The sequence below is a fragment of the Lepisosteus platostomus genome, chromosome 2, assembly GCF_059453375.1.
Source record: "Lepisosteus platostomus isolate fLepPlt1 chromosome 2, fLepPlt1.hap1, whole genome shotgun sequence".
NCBI lineage: Eukaryota > Metazoa > Chordata > Actinopteri > Semionotiformes > Lepisosteidae > Lepisosteus > Lepisosteus platostomus.
In genome coordinates, this window is record NC_142612.1 from 80,759,187 (window position 1) to 80,785,444 (window position 26,258).

Genomic DNA, 26,258 nt, shown 5'->3' on the forward strand with positions numbered 1-26,258 from the left:
ACCGCGGTTGCCAAGGTCTCCGCTGACAACAGTGCAGGAGCAGCGTCGTGCGGAGTCGCGCAGCTGGTTCGGTTCGGCCGGGTCCATCATGTCGGACGCAGTTCTACAGCAGGTCGGATGGGATGAAGGGTTCGCCATTCCCGTGGCGAATGCCGAAAATAAAGCGCTAGAGAATGAAGTACGTAAACTGGAGTGAAAAAACAGAAATTGTGACTATACATTCATACTAGTATTAAAAAGACGTAACGTTTAAACATTTTCATCATTACCGAATATATGTGCACGCTGCATTTTTTTTTTTGCTAGAATATACTGACCTGCTTTTTTAGTTTGTGTACTATTACATTGATATTTCAAATTTATATAACTTGTTGATGTACTGAATTTTACTTGAAAGAAGTTAAACAAATGCTACCAATTAAAACAAATTGGTCGCTTGCTTATTTCGCAGTTGTTTGCAGTGGATTAAAGTTTTTTTTTTCCCCCGCTGTACTGTAAAATATGAAGTTATAGTGAGTTTTTAAGAAAATGTAAAACGTCTTTTCAGCAAAAATAATGGTTTGTTCAGGAGAACAGAGTTGCTCTACTGTAAGTTTAATTTCTTGAATAACAAAACATTGAGTGTTCATTTGGAATGTTACCTCTATTATTTGTCTTTTATGTTTCATTTATAGCTTCAAAAAAAACAAAAGGAAAAGACAAACTTGGAGAACAGGCTCAGTGAATACAAAGACAGAATTCAAGCAATGATTGATCATTTGAAAAATGTCAAGCAAGAGCTGCTACATACACAGGTATAACTTTCTGAATGCGCTCGGCTCACCTATTGGAAGAAATCTGTTTTATTAAACAGATATTTTATATAATGAAGGTACTGGTAGTGAAGATATAAGTATAAGTTAGAAATAAGTATAAGTTAACACTTTTTTAACACAATTTATAAATATACAGAATAAATGTGAATTTCTTTGATTTGAAATATTAGGTTATTCCTTCTACAGATCCCTCTTTAAATCACAACAGTATGATATTTTGTTGATTCCATTCTAGAGCAGTACATCACCCTGTCTTAGAGCAGCTGTCCTCTGATAGACCAGTCACAGACATGAAATGACACTGTGAATAAGGCACTGCGTTTTAAGACGTTTGATGCCCATCTTTCTGAAGTTGTCCAACTTCACTGTTACTGAATGACAATGTGATGCATTGCAAGTCAGAGGCAATACATTTTCCCTTTTTCGAAGCAGGAAGTGACTGTTCAGTATATTTGTGTCTGCAGGCTCTTTGCAGAGCAAGAGAGAAAGAAACTGAATCGGAGGAGCATTTCAGAGCTTTGGCGCAGAGAGAGAAGGGTCGCCTGCAGCAGGAGATTGTGCAGCTGGAGAACAGTCTGGCTGCACTGAGAGAAAAGAGAAACACTCAAGAGGCAAGATTCACAGAAACGCATGCCCACACAAACTCGAGTTTGCAGAGCGTACGCGGTAGAGCACTGCACTAGTCACGCAATGGCGCCATGTTCAACATCCACCTGCTCCTCCTGACTTCCCCCTCAGGCCAGTCTGCTGAATAATGGCCAATTCCCCCATTAAAGGGACCTTCATACTCTTGTAGGATTCACTACAGTTGGCCATTTTATGCGCTTAAGAGTTTTGTAATGATCAGACATTAACTTCAGATACTACATAGTACATTTTTTCTCTGTCTTTGCTGCATTTTTTTTCAATGACTTCGGACTTTTCGAAGTCTGATTGCATCAGGACACTTTTTGTTGTGTAGATGTCATTATATGTAAGATGTATAATGAAGTAAAAGAGGCTAGAGTGATGATGTTAAACCACAGTGCTGGGAACAGACCATTATCACTCCAACAATTTCAGCAGTCACGGAGAATTAAAGCCAGGCAAGGGTTGTCTACAGCTTTAGGCTGGAGACTAGTGTTGCACCTGTGATTTTACAAATATCAGAGAGAGAATCTTTCTGTAGCATAGAAAATATAAAAGCTGGAGTCTATAGTTACTGTTTCAGATTGTAGGAGAGAAATGGTTTATCTTAAATGTTTCCCAATTCTGGTCGAACAGTATCCACCAAGTTACTTTCCAGCGAAACTTAAAAAATGTAGGTTTGAAAAAAGGTAAAAGTCATGCTACCCTTAAAATGGATCTGTTAAAGATGAGATTTTAAACAAGGTCCTTTACACATTGGGAACATTTAGGATCCATCAGTACTTTTGGCAGTTCCAGAAAATGTTAACCCTATGTCATGGTCAAATAAAGCCAAATTAGGTTCCCTTCCTAAATTAGGTCTAAAGCCTAAAATCTGTCATCCTACCTCAACTCTTCAGTGAAAGCATACATTGAAAAAATAAAATAAAACCAGAAGATTTCTGGGATGAAATCAGAGTTGACTATTTTATATGTATTTTGAACCACTTTTTCTTAGAACAACATTTTTAAAGCGACAGAGAAACTGGAGAGGCTGAAGTGTCAGCTGGACTGGGATCAGCAGACGCTGGAGGCCTGGCTAGAAGAATCTGCACAAAAAGACGAGGACTCAATGGCGATCCTAAAATATGCCCAGCAAGATGAAGGGAAAATAAAGGTTTGGTTAATAACATTAAAATGAACAATATCTATAGGAAATATCTATAAGTCTATAGGAAATTCCACCTGTGGCGTCGTCTTTAAGGTATTAACAGTCTCATGGTCTCTTGGGGTCTTAGACTGAGGTTGTTTGCTTTCATTTTTTTTCTCTTTGGTAGCCATCACATTCATTTAGCCTGTTGAGTAAGGCTGCAATACTACGGTTATTCCACCCTTTATCGCTCTACTACATTTTTTCTGAAATAGTAGAAAATAGTAGAGAAAATGCTCAGAAATGTTTGCAAATACTTGTTATTGGTTATTTTCTTGTTTTTAATTTTGTGTGATCCATGCTGGTGGGAGTTTTGATTGCTTGACACATTTTTTATGAGCTGTAGGATTTCTGAAAGTTAAAGAATTGAATATCTCTCTTATGCTCTACAGGAGTTGACTTTGCGGATTGAGAAGATGACAGTTGAAGCAAACCAGAAGCGCAAGATTCTTGATAATGAACTGACTGAAACAATAACAGCCCAGGTGCTTTAATGCTTGATATTACTACAGTTCAGTTGTGCATTCATGTAGATGTCACATCCTAGCTTGCTTCCAGCTCATGTGATGCCCTGCCATGATCCCAAGCATTACTGTTACAGCTGTGAATTGCACAGAGTATCTACTAGGTCAGCTAAGTTTGAGTTAGATAGATAGACTTTATTGATCCCGAAGGGAAATTGAGGAATTACAACTAACTGTTAGGATATTAAATAAAAGGGCAAATAATTGGTGATTAAAAATTTAAATAAGCAGTTACTAAATTAAGTATCGATAGGAAAATATTTTGTACTAATGGTTTCTTAATAATATTTAGTATAGATTAGAATTTGTATTCTGTTTTCCTACCAGATTGAGCTAGACAAGACAGCAGAGGATTTTCGTCAAGCCCACCTGGAAAGGCAGGAGCTGATACGTCAGTGGGAAAACACCATTGAACAAATGAAGAAGAGAGACCAGGAAATGGATCACTGCTCACTGGTAAATGTCATCCGTCTGGGTAGCAGTTTTGAGAAGCAATGAGGATTCTGACTAAAACTGGAAGGTCATGTGTTCGAATCCAATGCATGACATTCCTTTTGCACCCTTGAGCAAAGTGTTTTGCTTGGGTTATGAAATATGCCCTGTTGTACAAAGAGGTGCTAGGTTGTCTTTGTGTGTGAGGATTTGCTTTCAATGATGTGATGAGAGCAAGCCTCACACCTTAAAGACTCAGTGAGAGCTTTGTGGGTAGTACAGGTCAACATCTTTTCTGTTAACGTGGCCATTAGAGCATAATTCAGAAAAGCATTTCTACACCGACATCGTTGTCTTTTCATCTGAAAGTATTCGAAAGGAAAAGTGCATATTTCCTGAAGGTTCTGCTGAGTTTAAGGCAAAAAATTTTTCAGAGTTTACACTTAGCTGATTTTACTGTTTTTTAAAACATGATTTTACTGCTATATCAAAATAAACTTTTTACCTGGAAGTAACGTCATCTGGGTTTGAATGTTATTTAGTTTTAATAATAATAATTAATTAATAATAATTGCTTACACTTATATGGCACTTTTCTGGACACTCCACTCAAAGCGCTTTACAGGTAATGGGGACTCCCCTCCACCACCACCAATGTGCAGCATCCACCTGAATGATGCGATGGCAGCCATAGTGCGCCAGAACGCTCACCTCACCACACATCAGCTATCACATCAGGGGAGGAGAGCAGTGTAATGAAGTCAATTCATGGATGGGGATTTTTAGGAGGCCGTGATTGGTAAAGGCCAATGGGAAATATGGCCAGGGTGCCAGGGTTACACCCCTACTCTTTTCAAGAAACACCCTCAGATTTTTAAGGACCACAGAGAGTCAGGACCTCAGTTTTACGTCTCATCTGAAGGATGGTGCCTGTTTACAGTATAGTGTCCCCATCACTGTACTGGGGCATTAGGACCAACATGGACCGCAGGGTGAGCACCCCCTGCTGGCCCCACTTACAGCTCTTCCAGCAGCTGCCTTAGTTTTTCCCAGGACATCTCCCATCCAGGTACTGACCAAGCTTACACATGCTTAGCATCAGTGGGGCTGTCAGTTGTGAGTTGCAGAGTGCTGGACAGTTTTTAATCATGTTCCTCTGTTTTTCTCATTACCAGCATGCAGATAGATTTGGGAAGGCATTTTTTTTATGAACAGGATCTCAAGTTTTCTCATTTTAAAGTTTACCTGACTGTTCTCCTTAGCCAGGCGAGTTCAGCCAATACAGCATACAAATGTGTTAATTCCTACATTCTGCGTTATGATTTACTTTAAAACCTATTCCCCCTCTGATCTTCTGCCTCTATCACCTATTTCTTGTCAGAGTGACATCAAACTTTGGTTCACATCAAATTCCCTGAGGTTAAATAGTGACAAAGCAGAAATGGTGGATGGCAGGGGCTGTACCTGATTGGCTTAGATTTTATTCTGAATGTTCTTTCTTTTTTCTTTTTTGTCTTTTTCTTTATCACTATGCAGAATGTCCTTGCATGTACAAATTGGGGATTGGCTGAACTAGTGAACCTCAGCATTTGCACAATGAGTTACTGCAGTTGTTGTCTTTGCAGTTACTTGCCCAGGTGAAAAGGGAGATCAGAGAGAGGGATGCTGTCATCAAGGAGAAGAAGAACTTTCTGGAACGTGAGGTGGAAAATAACAAGGAATACGAGAAAAAGATTTCAAGTGCCGAGCGACTGGCTGCTAGACTCAGGCTAGAGTATCAGGAGCAGGAGAACAACCGCATGCAGCTACAGGATGAGGTGGGTAGAAAACCAAATAATTGTGATCAATCCATTTCTATAATGACCAAGAGCTTGGCAACAGGGGGGACATTAACTGCACACAGTAGCCTTGTATGATGGAACAGGTAAAGGTTATTTCCATGCTGAAAAGAAGAGACACAATGTTTTGTCTGTGTAGACTTCTTCAGGTGTGACACCTTTCTTTTCTTAGCATGGAATAAACCTTTACCTGTTCCTTTGCAGACTATGCATGCTGATGCAGCTCCCTACTTGAACTTCTTCAACCTTGCACGATCACCAATATCAACATTCTAGAGACACTACTGTACCATGTTCCGAGTCTCAACTTGATGCCCAGTAAATACCGTTTTATTGCAGGGTTACAAATGAAACAATAATGATGTAGTCTGAATATTGAAGTTCAATTGTTTTTTTCAATTGTAAAATGTTACTTTATGCATCTATTTAAAAAAACAGAGATTTCTGGAAATCATGGAAGACTCTTGGAAATGTTTTGTATTTCAGTATTTCATTTTCTGTTTAACTTCATTTTAACTTTAGAAATAGAAAGAGCTACAAGTGCTTTCTCTCTGAAGTTTCTTAATTTTATAGCAAGTCCTTAACCCATCTTTCCCCTTCATATTTGGTCAGCTGGAAAGCTTGAAGGGGACTGTGGACAGGACAGCCACCGATCTGCAAGCTATGAGATCTCAGTTGGCTAATATGAAGAAAGAAATCCAAGACAAAAATAACAAGTAAGCAAATATATAGTATATAATATGTTTTGGTTAATATATTCATTAACAAAATACAAAAACCCCTTGTTCATATCAGTTGGCTTTAGATACAAATGGGTCATCGGTACTCCAGCATTTCTGCTTTGTATGGTGTCCCTCATCACTGTGCTTGGAGTTACTCCTTAGCTCTTTTCATAATGAGAGCTTCATTTGTAACAATTTAAGTAGACTTATTAAACTGTATTCTTTATTTCCTAATAAGTTCGTTATCAGAAAGTCTCTTATTCTTGTTCCAGGTATTGTTTGCAGTAACCTGTAGCCTGTCCTGGATTTGTGGAAAAAAATGGGATAATATAAAGAAAGAACCTGTGTTCTTGTATTATAGCTAAAGTACCTTTTTGTAACAATGCAGATATACAAAATATTGAATGACTCGAGTAATAATTTTTGGCTGGTATTCTGAGAATTCATTGCTGTCACTATGTGCCAGGCTGAAAGCATCCAGACAGCAGAATGTGGCTCTTGAAGAAAAGCTACAGTACGTGACAGATGCAGCAGTGAGTGTGGAAGAGAGGGCAACACGAATGGAGCAGATGCTGAAGGAAGAGGAACAAACCATTAAGGTTTTTTTCCCCATTGTTTTTTAATGAACTGTTAACATAAGTGGGTACAGAAAATATCAAAATTTAGAAACAACTTTGCCAGAAAATATCAAAGTTAATTTGTTAATAAGTGATACAACTTCCAAAGGCAATAAATGCACATTTCTTTTGTTGGATTTAATTTTTAAAGTTTTTTTGTCCGTGTAGGACATAGACTGTCAGTTACATCGCCTTCGGGAACTGCTTTTCAAGAGGACTCAGGAGTTACAAGACTTGAAGACCAAAGAGAAGAATACAGTGGCTGAGATTTCTGGGAGTAAGGCTGGTCTCTCAAATCTCAAGAGTCGTTTGAATAAACTTGATAATGACTCGCTGAAACAACAGGAGATTATTTACAACCAGGTAAGGTCCAGATATGTCTGTAATACAGTATATACTATAGATCGCCAAAGACAGCAGTTAGCAAATGTATCTCACACTTTCATCTATGGATTTATAAAGCTGCTTATGACAGTACAATCCTGATTTTAAAACTGACCAAGTAATGGTGTTTTCACAACTGAGAGAACAATACTTGGACATTTTCTTTCTTGTATTTCAGAGTAGTATTACGTGGATATAAAAACTGCAGTAATATGACCACAGTCAGAAATATTTTACCCACACTTACACAGTTAAAATTGTGTATGCACGTCCTGTAATAGACTAGCATTCTGTCCAGGATGTACCAATGTCTTGTGCTTCCTTGAGGGATTTTGATGTTGCGATTTTTACCAGAAAAAAGCAGCTTTCCGATAATGGGTGGATAACAAAGAAAAAGCTTACCATTTTTATGTGTGCACTTTTCAAACTAAGAGTGACTGAGAGGGTCTTTTAGATGTCCTTTATTTTGCATAACATATATATATATAATGTTTAATCTGTTGTACAACAGGATTTTCAGATTCAGCTGCTGGAGAGAAAGATGTCTCGGCTTAAGGGAGAGGTGAACACTGAAGAGAAGCAAGCTCTGGAGGCCAGGGTGGCAGAGCTGACCCATTCACTGGAGGAGAAGAAGAAGATTGCCAGCCTGTTGACGGCTCAGCTAAAAAAGCTTCAGGTGATCAGACTCTTCTTTAATAAACAGGTTTCTCTCATCGAACCTTCCAAGAAATTAAAAGCTGCTTCTGAACATGTTATGCAAGCCAAAATATTAAGCCTGGAAGAATTAGTTTTTAATCTTGCTTTTCTCTTGAGCACTGATGATTAGGGTACTAAAGATCCCATGTACCCTATATAAAGACATATTAGAAAACATCCTAAACCTAATTTATAAGAAAATGTCTGATAACCACCACTGATGTCGCATCTGCTTGTAATATAATGTAAAACACACTTAGGACTGCAAAGCCAATGATTTTTGTTGACTTTGTGTTCTGCAGGAAGGAAATAAAAAAATAAATAAAACAATATGTGGACTGGTTCACTATAAACTGTAAATTTGAATGATTAGTCTTGTTTAGTATAGCATGTCTTAGTCTGAGTAGATGCAACAGTGATCTGTTTCCTCCTTTTTTATGTTAAAACTTTACTGTTGTTGTATTGGGTTTTTATTCTTTACCTGAAGTACATCAAAATTTATTTTTCTTCAGTTCATATTATGATAGTAACTCTTAAGTCATACTCAATACACAGGTGTAAATAGAGGGACATATTTTTATCACATTTACATAAAGACATACTAACAGTAATTAAGCATGGAATAAACCTATTACTTGTTCCTTTGCAGCCTACGCATGCTGACGCAGCTACCCACCGTAATTAACTCTTGATTGTTTTTTCCCAGGATGATATACGCTATATAAAAAAAGAGATGGAAAAGACTGGTGCAGACAAGAGTGATCTTACTAGTAAAATTGAGGAACTGAACCTTTTTAATGAGAATTCAGAGAAGGAGCTCAAGAAGATCAGGCAACAAAAGCAGGTAAATTACAATGTACTACAGTATAGTACAGAATTATGTTTTTCTCTTTTTTTTTCCTGCAACATTTTGATACGAATCTCAAAGATTTTAGATGGCTATTAGCACAAAGATTGGCTAGTTGCATAGAATGTCTGGATCCTGCTATAACGTGATGCATTTTCTATTCTTATTGCTTTTTACTGTTTTTAATTATAGGACACGATGGTGGAGGACAACATCCTGAAACTGGAGGTTAAACGCTTGCGGGACTTGCTATATAATAAGGCAGATAACGTTCTCTCCTTAGAGAAGCGGAGACTTCAGCTGCAGACAGCTATGAAAGAAAGGGAGGAGGAGATAAAGGTTCACAGAGATATGCTGCAGACTCAGATCAAGCTTATTGATCAAGAGCGCCAGGGAATCAGGTACATTTCATAATTGTTCAAGCAGTTAAAACTTTCACACCTTTTACACACTTCACAGATGTTGATTAACATTTAATGAAAACACCACCCTAAAAATACCAGTCTTCATTACTTTCATCTCACTAAATGCATGTTGATGTTTTTTGGTATGAAGGATACAGAATAAATGAAGTAAGCTTAAAAAAAGGCATTAACAAAAATCTTGTTAAATCTGCAAGGTTACCTTTTATGTCAACTTCTATGAATAGTTTTCTTAATGTAATAGTTAAAAGTACTTTTGTCATTTTGTCAAGTTACACGTTTTTAAATCATAACATAACACATAGGTACTTGTACTTTTTATTCAATGAAATATTTTAAAATCAGTGCAGAACTACATGAGAGATTTTCCAAAATTGATAAGCTGAAGAAGAGGTACGAGATTTTAATGATTTCCATGGCAGCTCCTGAGGGAGAAGAGGAGAAATCTCAAGCATATTATGTGATTAAGGTAGGTTAAGTACTTTTTCTGAGGTGCACTGTTATTTTTAACTTTTATCAATTCCATTGTAAAATTGTCTCTTGTAAACTTTGCCTTTCTCTCCTTAGCAATTCCCAAGATTAAAAAGGTTCCAAATAACAGGATGTCATCTGCACTTTGTGTATTAAGTCTTGAATGTATGATTTTCATTGCATAATTTTCCAAATTATTTTTCTAACAGGCTGCACAAGAGAAAGAGGAACTACAACAGCAAGGAGATGATTTAGATGAAAAAATTCGCAAAGCAGAGAAGGAAATCAGAGCTTTGGAAAACACCCTTCATGTCATCAACAGCCGTAATACCACCTACAGAAAATCATTCAACAAAGTTACTGAGACAAGTATGCATGAGCACTAAATGCTTGCACTGTAGTATTAATTTCTGAACTTTATAGAACTTGAATCGATAAGAGAAAAAATAAAATATTGGCATAATTTGGTCTTTAGAAATTTGTATTATAAATACCGCATTGCACTCCTTAATTCCAGATACTGTATTATATGAAAGAAAGACTGTTTTTTCTTACTCATTTTGACAGAGAGATGTTTTAAACCCCTTGTTCTTTTCAGGTGAAGAATATCAAGAGAAGGTAAAACTTGAAGAGCAAAGGAAAGCAGTTGAGGAAAAGTACAAGTACAAGCGAAGACAAATCAGAGAACTGCAGGACGACATTCAGGTATGTGTGATTTTGTTTTAAAGTGTCTCTTCCCTACTTGTTAAAATTAGCACTCCCAGCTGCATACTTCTGCAACACAGTATAAACACTTGACTTCTGCGTAACCTGATGGTCTTCATTTTCTGTGTGTAAAGACTGCTTTACTGAGATCAGTGAATAAACCTGAATTAGAAAAAGAACTATGGGTTCAAAATGATATTTCCACTGAACCAATTAAAAAAGTTGCTGGTGAGATTGTTTGTACTTGTCTTGCTCAATGACCTGGAAAAAATAAGATGTACTGTGAAAGGTGTTGTGAAAGGTGGAAAAGTCATTACTGTTAGATCATTACCGATAGTAACTTGAATAGCTACTGTAGGTATATCAAATATTTCAGAATCACAGTAAGTATGTCTTTAATGCAAACTTTAAGGTTTTACTTGTAATCAAGTTTCTTGGAATGAAACAAAAACAGCTTTTTACAATAAGAACAGAATCCTTCACAAGAAACTGCTAGATGAAAAATAATTTTCTAATAACCAAAATTAACTACTTTTGTCAAATGTCTTATTTTTTAACTGTCCCTTCGACTAAGAGGGAACTCTATTATAAGAGCTGTAGCACAGGCTGGAGCTGGGGTTTTAGCTATGGTATTGTCTAAGGTCAAGGGTATAGTTAGGACTATGCTTTCAGTTAAGTTTAGGTTTGGAGATGTTAAGAGTCAGGGTTAGGGCTTTAGCTCTTGAAATGTTAGGGTTGTTGTGGGAGCTAGGATTTAGTATGGTGTTTACTTTGTCAATCTCAAAAGCTTTACTTTGTGATACTTTTTCACCTGTTTATTAGTTTTCAATATTACAAAAGTCTACGCATTTGAAAACTGGCTAATTTTATATTACTCAATGTCAGCAAATTCATTTTAAGAAGCAAGATTTCATTTTTTTTGTAGGGTATGAACAGCACTCTCGACAACCTACTCAAAGAAGAAGCCGCTGAGAATGAAAAAAACGAGAATATGCAATCAAGGATCTTGACACTGAATAGGGAACTGGAGTCGCAGAAGGAAAAATTAGAAAGGGTCACGAAACAGGTGAGCTGACGAGCTTTGGTGTGGGAAGCTGGTTGTCGACGAGTATCTCAGTGATCAGTCCGTGGAAGCCGTTACAAAGCCTGAATAGGTACGGCATCACTGCTTGACATTTGAGGTCCGGCATGTTTGAAAATAAGCTTTCATGCCCATATTTTGCTGTTTTTATTATATGACCACACTAAGACTTAGAATGTTTTTTGTATGCCTCTATGTCACACATATTCATGCCTTTACATCAAAGAAACTGGTATTTAATCAGTCTTTCATCTTTCACTGTTCAATTTCTTACATGACTTATTCCAATTTTCATCACAAATTAAAAATTGTCTCTGTGGTAACAGTGCTCAAAGTTGTCCAGAGAGATTCGTTCTGCCAAGAAAAGCAGAGGAGAGACACAAGAAGAGCGTGACATAGACCTGCGTGAATTAAAGGACTTTAACAGGTCTGTCAACAAGATGCTGCTTGATGTCATGGAAGAACACCCGGACTTGGCATTAGCACTGCAGATGTACTTCCAGCAGGTACCAACCATGAAATTATTTTTGAAGCATGTAAGATAATCCAAGAGTTTGAAAGCGATGTTTTCTAGAAATACAAAAATGTATACTTCGGGTAGATTTTCACTACACTGCTGCTTTAAAGACTTCAGTATGGAAGTACAGTGGATTCCAGTTTACAAATCCATCATGCACATCGCATGTACAAGCAAATTACACATTATACATCCTTATTTGCAACAAACAAATATTCATACATAGAACTGCTTAAGTTGTAAGTTTTTAATCTTAGTTTGAAGTCACCCACAATCATCTTCTAGGTGTTGGAATATTGTCAGAATGTACATACATACTGTACCATTTGTGCGAGATGACATTCTGAAAGTCTGTGCAGTTGTTTCAAACCAGTCTTTCATCTTGCCCCTCCTTCTCTTGAAGGCCAATCTGCCCCTGCCCGTGTCTGCTTCTATGCCTGGTAGTCGGCAGAGCTCTAGGCCTCCTTCTGCTCAGAGCTCTGTGTCCTCCAGAAGGCAAGTAACTGTGCAGTGTTCAGGACATGGCTGCTGCTCTAAGAAAATGGGCACTGCTTTGTAATTTCTCTTCAGCTTAAGTAAATTAAATGCTGACAGTTGGCAGTAGACAGCTGATTGTGTAGACAAACATTTGATTTTGTCTAGATATAAACTAGCGGGTAACTATATAACAAATGTAATTTAAGATGTTCTACAAATGGGAAAAAAATGTATTTGGAAATTATCATTAATTTCACATTATGTAAACCAAATGTGAAAACTGAAAACACTTTTTGAAATCTAACATTTTTCTTAGCATGCTTGTTCCTAGATGACTAATCTAAAAAGAAATGGCTTAACAGACTAGATATTAATAATGATAGGAAACAAACACGTAAAGGGTTATTCTATGCTGAAAATAGAAGAAAAGAAACAACGTTTCGTTTGTGGAGCCTTCTTTGGGTGTCAGCTGAAGGGGTCAGCACCTGAAGAAGGCTTTTCTATGCAGCTGCCTACTTGAATTAATAATGATATGCTCTTCTAGGATTCCATTTTTTTTATTTACACAACACTAAATTTCCATGCCCTTTATCACATGTATGTTTTCCGTTTTTTAAATTAAAGGCAACTGTGCCATATATCAGTGTAATAAAATATACAATATTTATACAATACCCCTGTTTTTACAATTTCCATTATAATGCTATAACCTCATTACGTTAAGCTTAATAGAATTCTATGAAATCAACGCCTTTAACTATTACCATGCATTCCATGAAGTCAAGGTTTTCTATTTGTTGTCTTTTATATTTTCTCATATGAGGTGTGTTTTGCTGATCATGTCTGGTGTGTGTTTAGGGTAAGTTCTTCCAGAAGTGGTCACAGCAGTGCTGCTGCGCAGTCATCACCTGTGAAGACAGTGGACCTGGGACTGGGGCTCTCTGTGACATCACCTTCTATCCAAGCTACATCTCCAAGGCAGTCTCGCCCAAGCAGTGCTGCTAGCAGCAGCAGCAGCATTCGCAGCCAGAAGAGTTTAAAGTAGCGCTCTTTCATTTAAAATAAGAAATACAAATCTAGTTCTAGTTATACTTGGAAAAACAAGTGTATTTTGTACAAATGAAAAAAAGAAACATGTTCAATGGATATTTGATTTATATTTATTACAGAGATGTGCATTTGTCTGATTAAAAAAAAAAGTTTTTGGAATTTGTAATGCAGCACCCATTTGGAGATGAACAATAAAACAGATTTCCACATCAACTTGGCACATTTGTTTTTTCCTTGGCTAGCACAGGATGTTTCCTTCTGTTTGTGGTAGAAAAGCACATTCAGTTAATATGTGCAATAGTTCTTGACAACATTTGTTGGTAGAAACAGTGTAAGAGTTATATATTTTAATAGGAGTTGCATTAAGAGCCTTTCAGCAAGACCTTTATTTCTAGTCTATAATATCACTAATTTCACTGAAAAGCATTTGGCTCCATTTTAATGTGCTGTCTGTCAGAATAAACTGAAAAAATGTATCTTCATTTTCAGATTAATGAAACTGATAATCAGAAATAAACATAACAAAAGCACATTAAGTTCCAAAAAGGAACTCTTCAAAAACAGAGTTGAAGGCATTACAATTTGCTTTACATATGGACTTCAGGAGTTTCAGTCTGTGATTGCAGGTTGATATGTAAATGGTTTTAAGTCATTTACATTTTATTCATGAACTTTTTCAAATGTAAATTACCATTCTTTAAGACTGCACACAGGACGTAAAACAAGAGAATCTATTTTTTCTGTTTAATACTCTTCTCCCTTTCAAATTGAGCAATCTGGCTAAATATATCAAGCAAATTCGATGGTAGATTCTTTTTCACATTGCCTTCAGCAGACTCCTTACCATTTTCAGATCTGCCCGTTGAAGACTGGCTTTCATCTCTCTCAGACCTTGGCCCTTGCATCTCCTCCTCTATCTTAAGACCACTCTTTCTATTTCCAGTTTCTACAGAATCATATCTGCTACTCTCTGATCTGCTGTAACTATATCCCTGGGAAGAACAGTCTTTTGTTTTAATATATCTATCAGATTTACGAGAATACTCAGAACCTGCTGAGGAGGAAGAATACTTTCTGTGTCTTTTTTTCTCTGAGCCAGTATTGAAGTCTTGTTGAATAATATTTCCGTCATCCATCCTCTGAGGAAATTTTACCACATCTCTCTCCCTCCCACTTGATTTTCTGTCACTAGACTTTAAGTTACACTTGGAAGGAAGGTAATATTTATTTTCACCAGAGCAATCTTTTCCTTTGCTACTCTCTGATTGGAGTGGAGCTGAATGAAAAGATTCTTCTTCAGACCTACCTCCACCGTCATCCAAGATCTCAACAGAAGACAAAGACATGGAGCGATGGTACCATCTATCTTTAGCTTGAGATTTACAATCAACTGGTCTGTCTTGCTCCTTCAGCAATTTAGTCACCTCATAGTTTTGATTCAAGAAAGATGCAGATGTGTTCACTGGAGGAGGGCACCACTCTTCTTTGCCATCAAAACTTTTTTCTTCATGTGAAGATATCCTGTGAGAATGTTTCTTGTGGCGGTAACGTTTCTGTTTCTTTTTCTTGGCTTTTCTGCGGCCAGAAGATGAAGAATCTGAAGAACTACTGGTTGAGGAGGAAGAAGCTCTCCTCTTCTTTCTTTTCATTCTGTGAAAGAAGAAATCATCATTGCTCTGCTTAAGATTCACTGAATTGAGTATTAATAGTCCCAACATCCAAGCAAAATAATATAAGAACTCTTCAGTCTCAGTGGCTAAAGAAAAATTGGTCATGGGCATTCCATGAATACATCACAGATTTACAGTAAAATCAAACATTTACCTTTTCTCTTCTTTTAATATCTTACGTAATTTTTCTGCACTTGTCTCCACACTTTTAGATTTTTCCTTTTCTTTTGACGCTTCTTCTTCTTCTTTCAGTTTCAGAGTTTTCTTTAATGCAGTTAATAACCGAGTAAGACAGCAAATGAGTGACGTAAGATGTGCACATATTAGATGTACATGGAAGACATAAATAGCATTTAAAAGGTGTATCGTTGAGGGGCATATTTTATGACATTTAAACAAAAAAGTATTTTTAAGGAGAATTCATTTATTAAAACATTTGAAAAAAATAAGGGAGATTTATGTCAGGTGGGCAAGTTATAAAAGAATGAAATGTTTTTACAATCAAAGGTGGTCAAAAATAGCAAACATTTTTTAAAATGATATGGAAGTCCGAGCAAAATGTTTTACAATTTGAAAAAACAATTCGTTTTAATTTAAAAACCAAAAAATCATTTGTTCCAATATTTGTTTGGAAAATAAATATTTGCATTACCAGATGAAGTTCATATTCCAAATACAAACCATTTTCCATCCAGAGTTCCAATTGTTTTCACCAGGGGAGTGAGTGAGATATTGCAGCATCCCAGTACAGCCAAGGAGCAATGTCCCAGATCACCAAGACATGTACACAAAACAACACTTCATCAGTATTACAACAAATAGACTCCTTTCTTTTAGAATAGGCAGAAACTAATATGTGCTTAAAGTTTCAGGATGCTACCACCCAGACCTACTACATTTTTAGAGAGACCATATTGAATAGTTAAATCTTATGTGAGGAATGAGACGCAGTGGATTACAACTACTAAAAAGAAACAGAACAAACTGGACAAATTACTACAAACGAACTGTAATCCTGTCACCTGTAATTCCATAATTATATGTTCACAATAAGGAAAAAAACTCTGGTTCATATTGTAAGACCACAATGTTATTTCACTATACATGTTAGCTAACAAAAACTGCATTTTGATGATTGGGTAATCTCACCTGGATGTGTAGCTGTATTCTTTTCAAAGCTTCATCTGCCTCTTGGAAACTCTCATCTAAAGTCAGTGCCTTTCTGTACAAGCCCTCTGCAGTCACAAGCTTCTCTTCTGCTTCTAACCTGACGAACAAAATAAAAAAAAACTGAATTACATGCCTCCCAGAGGAACAGAAATATATATAGGTGGATGCATCATAAAACTGAAAACACCATTCATAAAACTGAACCATTCTGTATTTTCCAAATTATTAACAAATATTTTAGGTTAATGTACTTCTTAGAAGTGCAGTAATTTTTTTGCTTACTACTTAAAAATCTGTGGTATGAAATGATATTGAGACGGTTTTAAAAAAGCATATATGTAACATTTCATACAAGCAAAATTAAAAACTTACTGGCCACCTCTTTCTACTAATGTTTGGCAGAGGTATTTCTTAGCATTCCTGTGTGTTGGGCAACTCTCCAAAGCCAGCTCAAAGTCATCAATGGCTTTAGTCAGACTACCCTTTGTTGCATACCTGGAATACGAAACAAGATATATACCAATAAAAAAACTTGGTGTATTTTGCTTTTACTAGTTTAATATATATATATAAAAACATTATATTTATCAGTGGTATATTTTCAAAGTTTGTTGAATACCAATTCACCTTAACATATTAAACATCCAGGGGTACAAATTCAAACAGCAGGCTACATTACTGATGTCCAGAGCTTATTTTGTGTTGGTGCTCATTCCTAGCATCTCTGCTGCATAAATAATTATATCCACTCTATGAGAATGCTGTAGATTGTCATGGGCCTGTCCACTGGGCAAGCTGTAATGGACTCTTTCAAATACATGGGTCAAGTACACATACTCTACAGCTGTAAGGTTAAAAAAACACAGTGCTCTTTATTCACAGAGAGGGACATCCAAGCAAACAAACACCAAACATAAAACCTAAGCTCCACCTGAACTACTAAACAAACTTCTTCACAGAGTCCTTATCTATCACAACTTGGCAGCTAAGCTGCTTACTGACTTCACCCATAAACAATTAGGTTTGAGAAAAAAATGTGTAGACAGACTTAGTCTCACTTTAAGCGTGTCTGAAGTTCTCAAAACTCAATTCATTTCTCAGTTGCTCCTTTCTCCCATCCCTCTGGCGAATGTGCACTGCAGTGGATCTCCGTAAGCTTGCACAACCTGACCAAATAAGACAGCCTTCGCTACCTGCTTTGTAAACTGTCACCTGACTATATTGCTGTTAAGCAATTGGGAGCCACTGGGAAGAGACAGAGCTGGAGCTCATTCCCACAGAGTTCCAGAGGATTCTGAGAATGTTGTCCAGACAGTGGTGTGCTCTCAGATCCACCCACCATTAAATTTTGTTTAAAACGCAGCTAAATACAGAATTTATGTTCAGAAATACTTACAATGCACCACGTGCTACTAATGCTTCCACATTGTTTAGATCTATTTCGAGGGCCTTGTTGTACTCATTCATTGCTTCCACATGGTGTCCCGATTTAAAATGATCAACTCCAATCTTCACACTGAAAGTGACATATTCCAAAGGAAGAACAACACTTTATCCATCTGTACAAAGCACCATCAACACGTACACTACTTCAGAATCATAAATGAAAATAAATTAGTTTGTTAGGAATTTTTCCAACTAATTTTAGCTTAACTATGCTATTTATTGTTTTTATAAAAATCTGGTTTTTACATAAACTAACGCAGTCTGCACACGAAGAGATGACATACATACCATTTCAGTGCCCAGGAAGCTGACTGCTTTTTTCTGATGAATGTTCCATTATCTTCTTCTAAAAAATATTTGCTATAAAAAACAGCAAAAGATTTTTAAAAAGTACATTGGCATTTGTTAAACAGATTGAGCTTGTAGCAAGTCCCCTTCACTTCAGCCCTTTATCGGACCTACCAGGTCCACCTACTTGAGCCATTTATCTGAGTTTGTGATAATAGCACCTTTAAAGGTGGGTTTTCAAAGTGTTTACAGAATGACAACAACAATTAAACAAATACACAAGATATGCACATTCAAAATATACAGGGAGAGTAGACAGTAGATGGGGGTACTGGATATGGTAGGAGCAGAGGGAATTAGAAGAGAGAAGGTTGCGAGGTGGGCAGGAGGACGATAACAGCTCAGACGGGTACTCAGGTGCCAAGCCATACAGCACCTTGAAGTTGAGCATGAGAATTTTAAAGTCGACAAAACCTGACAGGAAGCCAGTGCAAGGACTCCAGGATAGGAGTAATGTGATCACTTACACTAGACCTGGTCAGGATTCTGGCTGCCACGTTTTGGACATAATGGAGTTTGCTCAATGTGGATTTAGAAATCCCAGTGAGTAACGCATTACTTTAGTCAATTTGAGTATCGTCAGCATAGAACTGATAGTTGAGGCCATATGATCTTAAAAGCTGACCAAATGGAAACATGTAAATGCTGAAAAGTAGGGGGCCCAGTATTGAGCCCTGAGGAACACCAGACTTAAACTGAATGCTCAACAAACTGTGACAAACTAAAGCCCAGGTAGGGGGACCCAGCCATGCTCACCCAAAAGTCTGCCACTACATTAGGTACTCCAGTTACTATCTGCCCATGACACAATCCAGTCTAATACTAGGAACTTCAGGAAAACAGCATTAAAGTGAACACTTAATTTGATTCAAACACCTGGGTTGCTGAAAAACTGCACTTCTCCCATTCATTTGACAGCCCTACAGTTGTTTTTAGTATGAATATCATGCTTTTACATGAAATATTCTTGCATGACTAGAAATCAAGGTCCAATTACTTAAAAACGTACCGTGAACCTATAAATATTATACCATATTTAGGGACTAAGGGTATGAATTTGAATAAAACCAATCTAATATACAATGGTAAATACAACAAAAATGGGAAGTAATCTATCAAAACTTAATAGGCACATAGATGAAAAACCACAATCATTTGGCTCAGCTAGCTCATTTGATTGCTAGTAGCTAACTGACCTGAGTGTCTCATCCAGCCGCTCATGTAAGGAACTTCAACAACATGGCTGGACAATTTGTTATAGACATCCACAATCTCTGGTGAAAAGCGCCCCATGTTTTATTTTTTAATGCACTTCTCCTTAATTTTTAATTACGTTCTCTAGTTCATGATCCATTACTTTTTAAATAAACTCCTAAATGATTTGAGATGTAAAAGAAAGGCTTTACATCTGATACATGGTAAAAAAGTGCCCACAATAACACTCTACAATATGATACTTTATGCCACTTTTCAGATTTTCAGACAGAAAGCAGTAAATAAGGTCAGGCTATTATTATGCAAAAAGGTTTATTGGAGGATATGAAAATAAAAAACATACCTCTGTAATCCCCTCATTAATGTAGGGGGTTCTTCTTCACTGATTCCCAGCTTTCCCAAAAGAAACTCTACAGTGGATGGATTGGCGAACCCCAGCTTGTGCTCTAAAACATTCTCATAGCTTTGTTCATTGTTGCTCAAGCTACTTAAGCGGGTAAAAGAACAAAACATGAAAAACTGCATTAAGACATAACTTAAGACAAAAATATATAGGGGTATTCAATAATACCGATTACCTTAAAATAATTAGATTAACAAGCACATTTCACTGTACATTATTTTACAGAACCTTCGTTTATTTCCTTGCAGGAATGTAACTTTAACAGGTACATGTGCTGTTTCACCTGTAATGGGAAGGCATGTCATCAACGCTTATAACACCAAGCTTCAGGTTTGAAAGGTGGGGTGAGATAGAAGAATTATGCAAGGACACTGTCAGCTTCCCATGATAGCGATCAATGTCCTTTACTCCAGCTACAATAAAAAATAAAGAATATGTACAATTAGATACAAGTGAATATCTATAATACATATAAGAATAATTATACAAATAAAATGAAAAATTTATAGTGAATTAACCACCCTTTATCTGAAACAATTCTAATAATTCGTTCACTGTTTAACAAACATTATTAAACCACACCCTATCAATATATTTTTCCAACGTGAAGTTATAATCCAGCTGTTTGTTTAAACAAACCAGGATATTGGTAATAAATTTATGTCTAACAAGTATAGCTTAGCATTAATAAAATGAATTAGTAAATAAAAACATTTCCACACAGCTATACACAGTTGAAAATAGTATGTGGCAGTTAGAAAAATAGAGAATTACAGGTAAATTGTTTTTCATAATTTATAGCACACTTGTCATTTTAAGATTAAACAAATTTTTATTTTATTAGACATTTAGATTCCTAATAAAACAGTTAAAACATCTAAAAAAATAATTTGTTAGCCATCAGTTTTAAATTGAGGCACCCGCATTACAAATTGTGTACCCATGCCTTTTCGCTATTTTTGAAACCAGTTCCTGGCTTCCTTTTCTAGATGTATTTTACTAAAGAACAATGCTTAAAGAACCGATGACTTGAGCTCATTTCTCTATTTATTTTAAATGTGCATTTGTTTTGCTGGCAACTGCACATATAGAACTTTGCACATGAAGATCAATATTTGTGCAGTTAACATGGAAAAACTTTTTCCATCTGCTTTTTGGATGTTGTGCACTCTGCCATATGTTATGGCCCAACATTTTAGCATTTTAAAAAATGGGAAAAGCTATAAACTGTATATGGCATCAAAATAATAAAATAATTACCTCTTATTAGGTCTCCAGTCTGATAGTAGGACAGAGGATCATCATGGTTGCCATGACACGGCACATCTCGTACAGGACAGAGTGCCTGAAAAGGACAAAATTAAAAACAATGTCCACATCAACCAAGAACTCTTGTGTTCCTAAAGCACTCTTAACATCTGCTATGAAGGAGTATTCCACAGTTCTACTAAATTTAGTATGCTTCTAATTAAATGCAGTAAACAGAAAATCAAAGTAAAACTCAGTAACATTATATGTATTTTTTTAAAGTTATTATGCAGAAACAAATTCAGCACAAAGGATGAATTTAGCTTCCCTTCTTTAACAGTGACCCAAACACAGATCCAGTTTCTTCACAAAATGTACATGATTAGTACAGACCCCTGATGACAATGGGTGCAGACTATATGTTAAGCTTTTGGCCCTTTCTCCTTTACTACTCTATTTTCAAGTGAAGACAGTCTTTACTTCTCAGGCGGAGTCCGTCTCATGTATCCACGAGAAGAAAAATAAAATGTAGGATTAAACTACCCCCACTAAAAATTAAAACAATATTGCAAAAGAAGTAGCCTTTATAACACAAAAGTACCCAAAGTTTCCTGTGATGTTCAAGCACTTCCTTCTTTTCAAGCAAGACTGTAAGTCCCATTTCTGAGTAGCTGATACAGCTGACCTGTTCACAGCTCTGATCTTCGTACCTATGAGGTTCTACTGTATTAGGTTTTCTATTGGTTTTCACTTTGGGTTAAGCAAGGTCATTCAATCAAACTGTATGAAAACTATGCTCATTATAGTCCCTATATATCTGCTTGTTTGGACGCAGATTCACTTATTTACACAAGAAAAATATTTGGTGCAGAAACAAATATCAGAAAACAAAAATCTGTATTGTAAGACGGTTTCCGATACTTCTATAACACTGCTTTCATGCTTAGTAATAGGAACATACAGTGCTTAGCTTCAGATTGGTGGGTAAAGTATAAAGCTATACTATAAACCTTAATTAGTATGTCAAAGCAAAAAAACACAACAGATTTATACAGTTTTCACCATGATATGAATACATAGAATATACTTATTATGGACTGAACATAAATTTTACTTTACTTTATAAAATTAGGAAAATAAACAGTAAAACCAGAGACACAGAACATTAGTAATGCCCCTGCACTCCTTCTTCTTAAGGTTGTCCCAGGACTGTCCTTAAGGATGACTCTTTGTCTTGATATGGTCCATCACAACAACAATACTCACTGTTATTTCCAGGTCTTCAATGTCTCTCACAAATCCTCCACCCAAACATATAAGTGTGACAAAGAAGCCAAATTCTCGAATAGACGTGATCCGCCCAATCACAATGTCTCCACGTTCAATATCACGGTAGAACAAGTCCCTTCTTTCACTGAATGGGATATCCATGAACTGTTCCAGAGGTGGCATGATGGAATAAAGGTCTAGGAATACAGAAAAGTAATAGGTGCGTATATAACAATTCCACTCATAAACATGAAATAATTTTACTGTCAAAGACCTCAAATTAGAGGAATAATTAAAACTCAAGTTTGTGTCAAATCATTTTTTCCTGCTGACAGTCACATACGTGATAATGCACTGCATAATCTGAAAGTGTATAAGCAAGGACTTACGAGATATTGTTCAGGGAAAATAAGAAAATACAATTTAACTATTACTTCTCAGACAGGAAGAATCACTTGTTTTGAATTCTACTCTTTGGAAATGACCAGGAAAGCTAGCAAAATCGAAGAGAACCATTAGGTTACTGTGATTGGAACACACTTCAATGATCTCTAAAAACAAATATGTGCTATCAACAATTAAGCTTGATCTCACTGTTTGTCGGGTTAAAATAAAATTTTACTTAATGCAGAAAATTCAACTACAAAAAACTGAAAGCTCACAAGTATGATGTATACAACTAGAGCACCAATGCAAATTTCCAGGATTGTCAGTCTTCTTGTGCATTTCCAATGCCCTATGCTGACAGAGTAAAAGAACTCAACTTTTTTCTGTTTTGAACAAAAACTAAGAGGGAATCTGATAAAAAAATATTCAAAAGCATCAAAGGCACTCACAAATTCAGTGGACTTCAAAATAAGAAACATAAACATAAACACACAACCTGAAGTTTATGGTTAAAACCAAAACCAGGACAAACTCCATTACCCAATCTGTGGGAGGAGTCTGGAACTAATCACCCAGTCATTTTGCTGAAGCTGATACCCTGACAGTTTTCAAGAAACAACTAGCCAATAATCTGGGATCAATTAGCTACTAACTACCAGAAGTGCAGATTGGCCAAATATTTTCCTATTTGGGAATAAGGGTTATGTTCTCATACGAGGATCAGAAAACTCAATACTATCCTCTCTTTTGAAGAAAAAAAATAGACAATACTTAGAATATGACCGAGAGAATAGTTTGAAAAAACAATTGTTTTAAAACGCTGTAAAGATAAGCAAAATTAATGCATCTGAAAGTTCTAGAAGCAATCCAAGCTCTTCTGTGTACATACCTGCACATTCATGAATAACTGCCAATTTTAGACCACACTAGTGTCACTGAGTTAGAGCAGGTAGAAACAGAGTTCATAGAAAGAATACACAGGTTAAAGAGGGGTGCCTCAATAAATTATATTGAATGAACTGTATTAAAATTGATTTCACTTTAAAAGCAAGAGTCGTAGACTGGAACAAACAGCAGAATTTAAATCTTATACACAGGAAAAAACTTTGCACTGGAAAATTTCATATTGGGCTGATTTCATAGGGACTGAAGATCGTTAAACGATGCATCTGTGGCTTGGACATTCAGAAGCGCGGGTGCCATATTTAGCACTATTCAGTAGTGGGGAAGTGTCAAATGAGATAAAGTGTTTAAACACATCTAATCAAAAGCCTTTAACTCCCCAGGTGTAAAATGCTTAACCCAGAAAATACCAGTTAAGATGATGGAAAATACTGTGATGTGAATGTATGAGGCACAGAGTTGAGTCATTTGGCAATTTTAAGACATGGCTTGATGGTGTTATGTCAAAAACAACTTAAAAGAGAAATAGAACAAGTAAAGGTTTATTCCATGCTGAAAAGAGAAGGGACATTGTGTTTCTTTTCTTCTCTTTTCAGCATGGAATAAACTTTTACTTGGTCCTTTGCAGCCTACACATGCTGACACAGCTACCCACTTGACCTACTTAAAAGAGAAATGTCTTGTGATCTACTTCTTCTAACAAACCTGAGGTTTAAACTATACTAGTAAAGAACTCGTTTCTTGCCTTCAGTATCTCAAATATATTCTATGAATCATACAATAAAGTCATGTCTTCTATTAATAAATTGAAAACTACAGAAGTATGTATAACATTACCTTCAGTTTCCTCTTGAATATAATTTACTGCTGTACCAGAATTCCATGAAGGTGCAAACAGAAGATCTGCTTTCCTTGCGATGAACTGTTCCACTGCAACATTGTTACATTCCCTCTCTTTTCTACAGAACACAAACATGTTGGTTTAAGAGGCACAAACAACTTATGAAATGATAGCACAATACATAAGTACAACAAATAATAGACATTAAACATCAATAGTTTTTTTATTGATCACAAAGTCAAAATATATCAGCTGGTAAAAAAACATGTTAATTCTTTGTAATTTGAAAGAACAGAGGTTTCAATCTTGGTTTCCTTACTCAATTTCAATCAGTGTTTGCACTATCTGGCCATCATACAATTTTCTCCTCAACTCAACAGAAGACATTTCTCACTAATTCATGACATCTAATTCACCGTAGATTGGTGCTACAGGTACTTAATATATTAAGAGGTAAATTAAATAATGTGCAGCACCCAGGTTGATGTTGTATTCCATGTTAGGATGAAGTGAGTTTGTTCCTGTATGAAAACCAGTTTATAAGTGCAATTAATTCTAGGAAGTAATAGAAGCCATGGTCACCTTGACACATTAGTTAGATCTATTTCTGAATTACATTTCTGAAATACACACCTCTTAGTAATGAATAATATCTTTTGAATCATATCATTTACTTAAAAATCCTCAAAAATAAAGAACAGACATGGTGTATCTATCCACCACAGCTGACTGCAAAACTTTTAAATGTTTCTGAAAAAACACATGCAAACAGGCTGGCAGGAAAAAATATACTGTTGTCTAAAAGCACGGCAGTTCAATGCGTCCTCTCATTTGTGGGAGATGCTGCCTTTGCATATAGTAAATGCTTTTGAATTCTGATTTCTATTTGAAAAGTACAGTAGGAATGACAGTGCTGAGAAAGACTGTGAACCCCCAATACAGTTACTGTGAACATAACTTCATAGCATGGTACCAGTTTTAATTAAACAAGGTCTTTACTAAAAGGTTTTATAGCTACAAGTTCAATTTTAGTTTTGAGATGCAATGGTATATGATAAGAAAAAAATTAATAGAACCTGTGCATGTAAAAATAATAAATCCCTTAAGTTATAATAAATAATAAAGCACAATTAAGGTAGTGATTATAATCAGGTGGTTAAATTATTGGGTAATTTAGGGAGTCCTGTCCTACACAATGGTCAGAAACCTTGTAAGTTTGTACTTCACCATACAGGTAAACATCATGCCACCATCAAATGAGACTGTGGAGAACAACAACAAAAGAGCGGTTATTGATGATGATGCTCATGAGTCTGGAGAAGGTAACAAATCATGTCTAAACATCTGGGGTTCTATCCACTGCCAGTCAGTGTACAAATGTAAAACATTTGAGACAATGGTGATGTTATTTATTGACTTCAGCTCAGCCTTCAACACAATTATGCCAGGCAGACTGGTGGTCAAGCTCAGGGGTCTGGGCCTCAGCAGCTCTATCTGCAACTGGGTCCTGGACTTCCTGACAGGTAGACCCCAAGTGGTGAGGACTGGAAACAAAACCTCATCCCCTCTGATCCTCAACACAAGGACCCACCAGGGCTGCTGCCTGAGCCCACGGCTGTATTCTCTATTTACACATGACTATGTGGCTAGATTTAACAGCAAGTGCTTCAGGTTTGCTGATGACACCACAGTAATCAGTCTAATCATCTACAATAATGAAATCGCCTACAGGAGCGAGGTAGCAGAGCTGGTGGAGTGGTGCCACAACAACAACCTCACACTTAACGTCGGCAAAACAAAAGAGGTTATAGTGGACTTGAGAAGGCACAGAGGATGTCAAACACCCATCATCATTCACGGGGCTCCAGTCGAAACTGTCAGCACATTCAGGTTCCTCGGCCTCCAGATCACCGAGAGGCTGCGCTGGTCAGAGAACACTGGTGC

The 26,258-nt window shown here is 36.5% G+C and overlaps 2 protein-coding genes across 2 annotated transcripts in view; one reads left to right on the forward strand and one right to left on the reverse strand.

The window, feature by feature from the left end:
• ccdc39 (coiled-coil domain 39 molecular ruler complex subunit) lies at nt 1-13,627 on the forward strand. The gene is made up of 20 exons (XM_088622346.1): nt 1-178; nt 675-794; nt 1,280-1,426; nt 2,440-2,598; nt 3,024-3,116; nt 3,483-3,611; nt 5,213-5,404; nt 6,038-6,141; nt 6,614-6,746; nt 6,933-7,127; nt 7,660-7,824; nt 8,551-8,688; nt 8,884-9,092; nt 9,459-9,582; nt 9,794-9,953; nt 10,183-10,289; nt 11,215-11,355; nt 11,697-11,876; nt 12,291-12,382; nt 13,223-13,627. Exons 1-20 carry the CDS (start codon nt 89-91, stop codon nt 13,407-13,409), a joined length of 2,865 nt encoding a protein of 954 aa, XP_088478472.1. The 5' UTR covers nt 1-88; the 3' UTR covers nt 13,410-13,627.
• The window catches only part of ttc14 (tetratricopeptide repeat domain 14), a 15,434-nt gene continuing 2,677 nt past the window's right edge, over nt 13,502-26,258 (reverse strand). The window contains exons 3-13 of the mRNA XM_088622358.1: nt 24,311-24,432; nt 22,181-22,380; nt 20,927-21,011; nt 19,950-20,079; nt 19,607-19,747; nt 17,989-18,060; nt 17,651-17,770; nt 16,627-16,749; nt 16,234-16,351; nt 15,239-15,348; nt 13,502-15,064 (exon numbers count right to left, since the gene is read on the reverse strand). Of these exons, the coding sequence (XP_088478484.1) occupies nt 14,146-15,064; nt 15,239-15,348; nt 16,234-16,351; nt 16,627-16,749; nt 17,651-17,770; nt 17,989-18,060; nt 19,607-19,747; nt 19,950-20,079; nt 20,927-21,011; nt 22,181-22,380; nt 24,311-24,432 (2,140 nt within the window). The 3' untranslated portion in view covers nt 13,502-14,145. The remainder of the gene's footprint in view (nt 15,065-15,238; nt 15,349-16,233; nt 16,352-16,626; nt 16,750-17,650; nt 17,771-17,988; nt 18,061-19,606; nt 19,748-19,949; nt 20,080-20,926; nt 21,012-22,180; nt 22,381-24,310; nt 24,433-26,258) is intronic.